The 11,481-nt window shown below is 41.8% G+C and overlaps 1 protein-coding gene across 2 annotated transcripts in view; it reads left to right on the top strand.

Annotated features, from left to right (window-relative positions):
• LOC111863751 (DENN domain-containing protein 5B) overlaps positions 1 to 11,481 on the top strand; it is a 47,740-nt gene that overhangs the window by 11,662 nt on the left and 24,597 nt on the right. For both annotated transcript variants that reach the window (XM_023850363.2, XM_023850364.2), the window contains exons 5-10: positions 1,225 to 1,496; positions 1,672 to 1,850; positions 2,350 to 2,492; positions 4,447 to 4,786; positions 8,376 to 8,587; positions 9,703 to 9,915. In XM_023850363.2, the coding sequence (XP_023706131.1) occupies positions 1,225 to 1,496; positions 1,672 to 1,850; positions 2,350 to 2,492; positions 4,447 to 4,786; positions 8,376 to 8,587; positions 9,703 to 9,915 (1,359 nt within the window). The remainder of the gene's footprint in view (positions 1 to 1,224; positions 1,497 to 1,671; positions 1,851 to 2,349; positions 2,493 to 4,446; positions 4,787 to 8,375; positions 8,588 to 9,702; positions 9,916 to 11,481) is intronic.

Here is an 11,481-nt window from a genome sequence, read left to right as displayed (position 1 = left end):
ACTCTTTGTTCCTTCTGGTCGGCCATCTCACTAATCGCCAAAGGTTTGAAACAGGAACGCACACAACAGAGCACCACAGACAAACCACTTAACTCAGACTGACGCCAGCTCACTAACAGTCGCGGGAGACCCCCAGCTAACACCACCTAGCAGCACAACTCGTAACTACAAAGCATGCGCGCACAACAGGTCGTTTCCGGTTATTTTTGGGTCCCCCTTCATATAGCTTTTTATTGCAAGTGAATCATTCAGTGATTACATAAAATGAACTTAAATATTGATTTGTTGGTCTTAAAATAATGTTAATATTTGGTATAAATTTTTATGTGCATATTTCGGAAGTTTTTCATGCATAAATGCATACATATTTAAGGGATTATTAGGGCATAAAAATCCGGTCCCTATTAATCACTAACCCAGGCATAGTTTCAAGTGATGTACTTCATATTATGTACACTGTTTGCTGGGAAAGATGTGTAGCACATAGATGCTAATCAGATATATGGGCCATACTGACCCGTACACCATGACCATTTCACTTCCCACAACAGCTCATTGAAGGTCATGGTGCAAGGGCCAGTTTAGGCCTATCCCATATGCATCCATCCATTCATTCATTCATCTATGATCATTTTCAGTCTGTTGTGTATCCACTTTCTGGTATAGCTCTTTAGCAGTTCTGCACGTCAAATGACATGTGGTACATTACTTACTGGGACATTTTGTAGTAACTTGGCTTCATGAAGTTAGGGTGCAGGTGATGAAATCTGAATTCAGCTATGGTCTCACAGTCATGTAGGATGTGTGAGACTGTTCCATCTTAGTGGGGCGTGGAGTCCAACTGGGTCCACTCGGCACGGCGGCCACTGATTGGCCTATTGTACCTGCCCCGGGCGATTATGATGATGGAGAATTTGGTGGAATGAAAATTGGCAGGGGAAACCAAAGTACTCGGAGAAAACCCACCCCAGTGCCACTTTGTCCACAAATCCCACTTGCCCAGACCTGGGATCGAACCCGGGCCACCACAGTGGGAAGCCAGCAAGTAATCGCTTGAGCTATGCCGCAGCCCCTGTTCCGTCCTTGTTATGGCACCTTTTGCAGGTGGGACTATTTACTAGTCCCATTTTGAGTAAGTGTAATTTGAAATAACAGTGTCCTGTAAATAGTCCCATCAGGTCTCATTGTCAAGGTCATATGGTGATAAAATCATATTGTCTACAGGCTGGTGTCCACGTCTAGTCCAGGACAACTCAGCATTGAGAGTTACATACATAACTTGCTGTATGAAGTTCCAGTTCCGCAGCCTGGACGTACTGTGTGCTTCTCCTGCCCTCTGGCAGACAGTGTGGTTATTCAGAGGCCTGGCTCCATTGAGGAACTGCCACTGTTTGACTTCTCACTGCGGGAGTTGTTCACCCTGCTGGGAGTGGACTGCCTCACACAGCTGTTCACATGTGTCCTTCTGGAGCACCAAGTCCTATTATGTTCCTCAGGTAATAATTTAGAGTCATTAACTTGAGGCACATTTCATGGCACTAGTACAAATTATATAAACACTTCATTTTTAACCATGCCACTAGATTGAGGCCAGAGTTTTGTGTCCTTTACCTTTCGCACAGACATGTCCGAATCCAAGTCACCTAATGACATACCCCATTTATGATGCAGATTACCACCGCCTGATGCTAGTGGCTGAGTCAGTGACGGCATTGCTGTTTCCATTCTCGTGGCAGCATGTGTACGTTCCCATCTTGCCTGCCTCACTGCAACACTTCCTCGATGCGCCTGTACCATTTGTAATGGGCCTCCACAGCTGTAGTGAATCACAGCTCAAGATTGCAAGTGAGGTCAGTGTTTTAGTCACATTTATTTAATTGTATTTTCAGTAGCTCGGACTTAGGATGCTTTTCATGTGTTTGAGTCAAGAGTAACAGTCTACTGGATTCATCTCTCTTTCTGTCTTGCCATATAAAAGTTTGTTCTTTAAAGACTGAAGTTCATCTAATTAATATGTAAAGATTAGTCTCTCCCTCTCACAGACTTGTTGAGTCTTCATTACAAAGATCAATCAGTAGATGCTCTTTACAGAAATAATCACTATTTTGAAAATATACAAAACATATAAATGCACTGTGGGAAAAATGCAAATTTTTTAATGTCAAAAGGGTTTGGTACAAATAATTACCACTTTGATTTGAAACCTTGATAAAATATACAGAGTTTCTTGGTTTGTGTAATGATATTTTTTGCCTGTTGATGGTTATGTGTGATGAATCAAGGAGCGAAGAGTAACACAGTGTTTGCATATAAAGAGCTTCGTGTAAGAAATGACATTTGTGTGCTCAGGCCAACTTGTGCTATGTGGACATTGATAGCCAAACCATCCAGTTACCGGAAGAGCTGCCAAGCTTCCCCCAGCATGCAGAGTTTGTGGGCGAGTTAAGAGAACTGCTTATGAAACACACAGTGAGCAGTGGACAGTCAGTGAGGTGAGTCAGGGTAATTCACATTGTAACTATTGACTGTACAAGTATTGCAGTTGTTTTCCTAAGGATAGTGTTCTGAATTATCCCATCAGTAAAAGGTAAACTATCCCTGTAACAGGCTGTGAAAGCCCACAGGACTGTGAGACATCAAGGCTCCCACATTTTCTCTAGACAGTCAGCTCACGAATAGGGGTAAGATTGTCAGCCATTTGCACTGGCCGCCCTTTACCCTGAGGGAAGATTCCTAGTACTCATTTCTGTTAGAGGCTGAGTCGACCCCAGGGCCATAGTGCGGCTGGAAGGATTAGGTAAACTGAAAAAAGAAAGCAGTCTTCTGGGATTTGGCACTGGGTATATGTGGTGTTAACAGCACATATACACGGTGCCAAATCCCAGAAGACTGCTTTCTTCATAGTCACCGCCGTGAAAGCCTCAAATCTTACGAACTGAAAAAAGTCCACCTCATTGGGACTGAAACCCACTACCTTCCAGCTTGTAGCTTAGGGCCTCAACCAACTATCTTACTGCGTGCCCCATTAACCTATCAATAATGACACAAATGTCAGTTTCCATTTTCTAAATACAGAATATATTGTTTTGTCCAGAAATCCATGACACATGATTTTGTATGGTGCTGCTGTCTTCTGAAAAACATAAGAACTATGTGGATTCATTGTCACAGCTCAAGGAAGCATCAGGATATCATTAACACTACAGCACCAAGCCCAGAAGTTAATGAGGATATGCAAGGTGTGATCATATAGTCTCCAGACAGAATTTATTTCACCACAATGACATCACTTACCCTGTCCTTTCAAAGTAGTTGCCTTGGGACTTATATACAAGCCCAGTGGCCATGCCACAGTTCGAAGCATTTCCTGAAATCATCTGTTCGAAATTCAGCAAATGCGTCCTGTGATTTTACTTGAATCATGGTGACATCTTTAAATCTCATTTTCTGGGTACACAAAAATCGCAAATGGAACCACTCATGCCTGTACTTATCAAGATATTATTCAGCAATTACACATGCTACAATTGTATTCTAAGCAGGAAATATCTCAGCAGAGTACTCTACTACACCTAGCTGCAGAAGTTCATGCTAACAGCAGTAATATCATCTCATGGTCAGTCTGGAAATTATTTGATCACACCTTGTACCAAGCAGGAATGGACAGTGAATTGCAGACAACTTTCAATTCACAGAATGCTCAACTAGAGTGAGACTGATTTCTAAAGGTATGTCAAATTTTAAGCAAGTGTTCTTTACACATCTGGTACCCACATACTAGATTGCACAATATTGTAACCAGGAAGATCACAATATAATATCACGTTTGGTGAGTTGGTGAAACGTTCTTAATACATTGTGTAGCTTCCTGTTATCCACGTGTTTAGCATGTTAATAATTCAAATGAAGGCAAACATGGAACTGCTAAGATGTGCCATTGACCATAAGCAGCATGCCATTATAAAAATTGGACCACGCAGTTTTGTGACGTAAGCAAAGCAGTAGTATCAACAGATAATGGTTTTGTTATATTTTAGCGTCCTGTTGCACTGATTTATGTCCATGATTTATTCCAGCTGTCTTACAGTGCATACACTCATCCACCTCACTCTTCACTCCTGCACTACATGTTTCGGCACAAAGGTGCCATCCTCAGGTGCTTTTCGATTTACGTTAAACTACTTCACTGCATGCCTTGTCGTCCTCATACTAAAATTTATTTGACACATATTTTAGTTATTTTAGTATGAGGACGACAAGGCATGCAGTGAAGTAGTTTAACGTAAATCGAAAAGCACCTGAGGATGGCACCTTTGTGCCGAAACATGTAGTGCAGGAGTGAAGAGTGAGGTGGATGAGTGTATGCACTGTAAGATGGCTGGAATAAATCATGGAGATTATGGTTTATTCTGAATGAACCTCACACTGTCTATATGTATGCCACAGGAACCTCAATGAACGCATAGTGCCACATGCCAGTAGCAATATGACCTCCAGCTGCACACTACCAGGTGGCTTTGGTCAACTAATGCGTCGCAAACACTCCTGGTCACACAACTCAGATGCAGGCATGTCAGATGCTCTACAGCGAATCGTTGCCATTGTTGAGCGTACAGGTGTCTCGCTGGATGATAGTGGTCAAGTGAATGGTACTGAATGTAAGCTCTCAGAGCATGAACAGTATGTTGAAGATCTGAGGTTCAACAATGCTGTGCGGGAAGTGTTCCTGAACCGATTTGTATATATATTTTCAGCTTATGAGCATTTTGTGATACAACCCAACCAGGTCAGTGGTCAGTCTGTCTTCTCTATTTGTTTGTGATTTATGTAATAATGTTTTTAGTAATTTAGGCTACATGGCATATGTATTGATAGTACAGCAAGCCCTCACTAATCTGGAATCATTTGGAGGGGGAGGTCGCCAGGATTAGTGAAGCAAAAGGTAGCCATAAATGACAAAAACATTCAGACTATAAATGGAAAATTTAATGATATAAATAGTGCTGTTAAGAGTAAATATAATAAAAATATCACTGTAGAGCCTTTATTTAAAAACTATAGAAAGCCAGTACATATATTTATCAATAGAAGACTCAGAAGTCATTCTTCTTTTGAACGTCATAATGCAGGTTTGTAGAAACTGTCGTGTTTTGTCTGAACAGACAATTGACTCATCTTCCTTCCTAAACGCCATGTTTCTTTTAAAGTATGTACTCAACTGCAAACAGCATTTTTCATATTTCGGTCCAGATTATCCGACATCCGGATTAAATGTAACCGGATTAATGAGGGTTTCCTATACTGAATTGGAATAATGAATTTGTTAAGGGTATGGAAGGAAGTGGTCATGGCCTAGTGTGAGATACTGTCCCAGAAGTCTGGATGAACTGAAGGAAACCATGAAAAACCTCAACTGCTATAGCCAGGCTCCAGGCAAGGATCTGAAACTAGGTTTTCCCAGACATGAAGCAGGAGCACTCCGCTCGACCACAGTGTTTGATCTCCATGCCCTGTCATACTCATAAACCCACTTCACATTCTCACAACTGTTCAGCTGCATAGTAGCCATCCAAGTGGCTCCTTTCCAGTAGATTTCTCCTACCCAGGTTCCATGTAATATGCTGTGCCTCTCATATACTTCCTCCTGCTCTTATATTTTAACTAACTCCATGTGGCAGGAACAGGCTGTAGACTTATGCAGTAACTGTGTGAGTGAAATAGGATCAGTTGTAGGTATGTTCACAATGTGAAGGTGCAAAAATGTACCAGTAAGCTTGTCCTGCCTTCATCTCTTATCACATATTAACTCAAGAACTGCTGAAGAAGTCATAAAATATAAGTTATGAAAGAATGCAGGAATGTAGGGACAGGGTTTCACTATACAGTTGCCATATCTGTGTTACATTCCCTATGTTTCTGAATTGGTTATCGCAGCGTAAAAGTTATTTTGAATGTTTATTAGTGAAATGCATATTGCTGCTCACTGAGTGTAGCATCTGTAATGTTTCCCACTTCACTAATTAAAATTCATTAATTGATTTGAGCAGTGGCTGAGATGTGTTTGTCCTATGTATTATGGCAGAGTTTCTTTTAAGTTGGCATTATTGATCCTTTATTCCAGTCATCCAGTATCTCGTTTGAGGGCAGCAGAGTTTCCCACAATTACGTATGTTGCTTGCATTTCTGTTGGTCCTGTGACTTGCAAAATGTCTTCTGTCAGGCTCATCATGCATAGCTTTATGCAATTTGTTGTACAGATTCACAGTGTTTTGTTCTGCAGATAAGTTTCATGTGTTAAAGGTCTAATTTTTCTTGAATTTTCTTGGCATATTTTATAAAATATTCTCTGTGTTTTGTTTATGTTTTTATGAACTTCTGTAACTTTATTTATGGATGTAGGGTGTTCATATGAACTGATGAGCCATAGAGTGTTCTGATGAAAGGTATCCAGAATAAAATAATTATATCTCAGAATGCATTTATTATACACATATATGGGTTACACCATTACAAAGGTAAGAGTATATAACTTTCTCAGTAAATTTCAATGTGGGCTTCTTTGGTGGCATGACAAATCTCCAGATGATATTTGACCTCATTCCATGTTGCTTGAAGCATGTTTGATGTTAGTGTAACCACAGTGTCCCTTATGCAGGCTTTCAGGTGTTGAAGGTCATTGATCTTAACCTGGTAGACAATGTTCTTCACATAACCCCACAAGAAGAAGTCCAGTGGGGTTAAATCTGGGAACTGAGCAGGCCATGCGATTGTTCCACCTCTGCTGATTCATCTCTCAGCCATAACTCCATCCAGGTGATTTCTAACATGGTGGCAGAAATGTGGTGGCACCCCATCTTGTTGGAGGATAGTTTGAGGTGGTAATTGAGGCATATGGATTTTGACTGCCCAAAATCCTGCAGTGATACCTGTTTGCCACTCCAGTGAAGTGGAATGTCACTTCATCTGAGAAGCACACTTGGTGGAGGAAATCGGGTGGCACATCAGTTTTTTCTAGCATGTCTGCAGCACAGTATGTGCATCCTACTTGGTCACTTGGTTTTAGTGCATGAATCATTTGAATCTTGTATGCTCTTAGGCATAGCCTTTTATGTAGCACATCATGCACTTATTTTGAATGTGGAATTTGTATGCAACTGCAAGCTAGCAGCACAAATTTATTTGCATGGACTTCACTGGAATACCTCTCAAATGTGATTGAGATTTTCTTCAGAGGTCCGTGTCTCTCCAGGAGATTTTACACGCAGCGGACTACCTGTAGTCCTCAGTTTGTTGTCCCAGAACCAAATGCTTTTCCATTTAGGATGTTGACATCCATATTGCATTCTAAAATGACACTCGACAGCCATAAGAGATTGCAACTCTGCTAGCCACAGCACTCATTGAACCTGTTCCTGTGGCATTGACATCATTACTGAGCTCGCTGAAGGTCACCAGCTGGTGCATGTGCGTAAGCCAGGCATGAAAGAAAGCTTTCAGAATTTTTCTTTCCGAAGACAGAAACCAGATACATGTATGACAGTTTCTGAGATATACATTTTTTTATTTTGGATACCTTTCATCCATATATCCTGTATATTCATTTACATCATAGAGAGGTATATGCCATTTTCTTCAGCATTTTTTGTTAAGAACATTCTGATCTGTGTCACATGGCGCCCTCCCCTAAAACCTTGAAGCAAAAAGTCTTGACCTAGATCAAGGATCATTGTGATTTTCAGTTTGTGTGTTGATCTCACACAGTCTCTGGCTATTATTTGAGAGATACTCTGTTTAGAACTCAGCTATCTATCAGCTCTTGTGACTGAGGGTGTTTGTGTTTTTCCTCTGTCTTTCTGAGTAAATTATGGAATTAAATTTCTTAATAGACCATGGTCACTTCGTACCCCAACCTTCCCAGTTCACCTTTCCATGTCATTCGTGCTAAATTACCTCTGCAGCTGGTTCACTGGCATTAAAGAAGGATCTGCTCAAGACTTGGCAGTTTTAAATATATTTCAGTGGAGCTTATTAGAGCAGGACTTTCATGTCTACAGGACATCTGGCTTCTGTGCCAGAGGTGTTTGGTTTGAGACTGATGAGATCTATTGCCTCTACCTTCCACAATCTCTGATAACAGTAGGGCTCTCTCACCTGTCAGCTTCCTCAAATCTTTTTCCCACCTCAGAAATATATTAAAAAATTACCAAGGCAACAGAGGGTTGGAAGGTCTGGAGGCATAATCATTAAGTGTTCAGAATCCTGCATTGGACTGAGGTTTATATGTCAGAGTAACAGCAGTTAGGGCCAGCAGCATTGCAGAGTGTGATCTGTGCCACTGTTTTGACTGTCTCTTTTGAGGTTATGTTTGCTGCCAGGACAAGGAACAGTGGCTGAATAACAGAGACACGATGCAGAACTTTGACAAGGCCACATTCCTGTCTGACCAACCTGAGCAGCATTTGCCATTCCTGTCACGATTCATTGAGAGCCAAATGTTTGCCACACTGATTGACAACAAGATCATGGCCAGCTGGAGTGAGATGGAGCCAAACTTGCGTGTGTTTGACCGAAGGATACGCCTCCTCAGGTACAGCTTGTAACAGACAACTCATAATAGGATGGAACACAACTTATGACATTAGTAGCACCAGGTGGATGATGTATTTTTATTGCAGGAGCACTTGGGCTGAATGGAGAATGTGCAAATGAATTTTGGGGTGGGGGAGGACTGTGTCATTCAGAAGATTGCAAGTTTCATTCCCAGTTGGATATGTATGCAGATTTTTCTGCCCACAGAGTGAAAGTTGAACCTCTTCCAAATATAGAACTGTCAGAATGTGAAGAATCCATGGCCAGAACCAACACACACTAGGTTTAGAGCCCATGTTAAGTTGTAGGCGACCTCTACCAAACATTCTCATGAACACCTCAACGTGGGAGGAGGGCAAGAATTCACCCAACAACACAGAAATTGATTCTGCACCCTGACCTGACTAGACAGAGACTGACCAGAAAATTCTACATAGGCTTTATCAGGAGCACTGGACAGTAGCAACACTGACCACATCTGGGGGCACTAGGCAGACAGTAATACTGACTGTATCTGGAGACAGTAGACTGACGGTAACACTTACCATGTCTGGAGACAGTAGACAGACAATAACACTGACCATGTCTGGAGACAGTAGACAGACAGTAACACTGACCATATCTGGAGACAATAGACTGACAGTAACACTGACCATATCTGGAGACAGTAGACAGACAGTAACACTGACCATATCTGGAGACAATAGACTGACAGTAACACTGACCATGTCTGGAGACACTAGACAGAAGTATGTACTGTATCAAAAAATTTTTTGCATAAACATCATAGGTCTTCATGGGACCTGTATTTTGTATTATGTACCATTTTTATTTTAGGTGTGATAAGCCATTTCTGGATAGTAAGTAAACTGTTTTTAACCTCATGTAAACTAGGGATATTGTTAGACTGGCATTTGGTGTTATTGCTGAACATCAGATTTCCTTGCAATGGATTCAGTTGCTTCAGAGAGGAAGTGCAGGCAGGCATGATCTTCACCTTCTCACAAGGAATGTGGTGTGTATATGTAAAGATAAGACAGTTCCAGCCACTGCTGCTGTCCTTCATGGTCCTCTGGAAGGTAGGGCCTAATTTTATTACATACTGTTTTGCAGAAAGCGGTTTGGGGAGGCATTGGTACGCACACCAGGCTATGAGCCCTGCACTACCATTAGGGACACAGAATTACTGTTGGAGAAGCGTCTGGCATCAGTGGACATTGTGGTGGCCAGCCCTCAGGAAGTCTTGCAGACTGCTGGTCCACAGCAGCACTCAGGTGTATTCCCTTTGCTGGACCCAGTTGCTCTTAATAAGGAGCCTGTTCACAGGTGAGGACAGTAATACTATGTGCCTCCATCTATGGGGTACAAGTGAACCAAGAATGGAAGGGGGGGGGGGTAGAAGAAGCAGGTTAGAGATGGTTAGTGGGCCCAGTCAGATCTATGGTCAGTGAGAACCTTTGGCTGTAACTGAGCTCTGCATTACACTTCTTCCTCCTTTTCTGAACCAATCTGGCTCTCTCCTCCATATCCCTGTCCTTGGCTCTGATTGGCCACTCCTGTTATCTTTGAGCCATTTCTTTATGTCACTTCTATTTGAAGAGCTTTGGTGGCTGGCGGTTCCACGATGACGATGAGGTCAAAGAAGCCATTAACATGTGGTTTGCATTACAGGTGGCATCATTCTACGATGCAGGGTTACAAAAACTGGTGTCCCGCTACGGCAAGTGCCTCACCAGTGGTGGAAACTATGTTAAAAAGTAGTGTACAATATATACATCAAATGGCAATATAAATGGTTAGGAAATACTCATAAATTCTTGTTTCTTTTTCAATAGCCCCTCGGGACTTACTTTCTGGATAACCCTTGCATTAATGTTCATAAATAGGCACAGCAGACAGGTGTCACTTACTGCTGTGCACAAAGCATGCTGAAGAAGCATTTGTGCCTGCTTCCCTTCAAGATAACATCAATGCATGAATTGAAAAAAAGGGGCAGTGTCGGATGTGTTGAATATTGCCAGTGGTTTTAGAAACGTTATTACCGCCAATGGGTAGGATATTCTGAACGTCACATTTTTTGTGCATGAGGCATGATTTCATTAATCTTGTTACGCAACAACAGCGAAAACAGCCACATTTAGTCAGCGACTAAGCCACATGAGCTCAAGGATGCACTGTTACATGATTGGAAGGATGGTGTATTATGTGCCATATCATGAAATTGGGTAATCTTCTGCATATTTTTCACTGACATCAACTTGGAACGTTATTGTGAAGTGATTCTTTACCCTTTCATTGAACACTTAAAAGTGGTGAAAGTGCCCACTGCTACATTTGACAGGATGCTGCTGTGCAGTGCAGCCAGGGACAGAATCTAGTCACTGCGGTCGCCAGACCTCACACCCCCCGATTACTATCTGTGGGGAGCAATGAGATGCGTGGCATACAGGAACAGTCCTCAAACTCTCCTTGAACTGAAGGAGACCATCACAAATTTCATCAGGAATATCCCTCTGATTGAAATGTTGTGTGTCCTTGCAAACAGAATAAGATGTGTAGATGCATGTCTGCAAGCACATAGGGGTTCATTTCCACCATTTATTGTAACTTAAGTAAATATGTGAAATGTATTTGTATTCATGTACAGAGGCTGCCTGAATGTACTCATCCACTGTACATGCCCAGGAACTTTTGGCTGACCATATAGGGGTAGTCAAACTGGCTTGGATTGTCAAGTGTCTGAGGTTAGCTCATTCTAATTGCTTTGCAGAATAGATGCCTCTCACCCTTTTGCCTGAGGATGGAATCAGAGCCATGTTATGAAACATTGCATTGTGTAGAATTACCAGATTATGGACAAACTCCAAAAACTGTCTAATCCTGACAGACACA

Source organism: Cryptotermes secundus, unplaced genomic scaffold (genome assembly GCF_002891405.2).
Source record: "Cryptotermes secundus unplaced genomic scaffold, Csec_1.0 scaffold572, whole genome shotgun sequence".
Classification (NCBI taxonomy): Eukaryota; Metazoa; Arthropoda; class Insecta; order Blattodea; family Kalotermitidae; genus Cryptotermes; species Cryptotermes secundus.
Note: the sequence above shows the minus strand (reverse complement) of the source record. Positions and strands in the feature narration are given on the sequence as shown.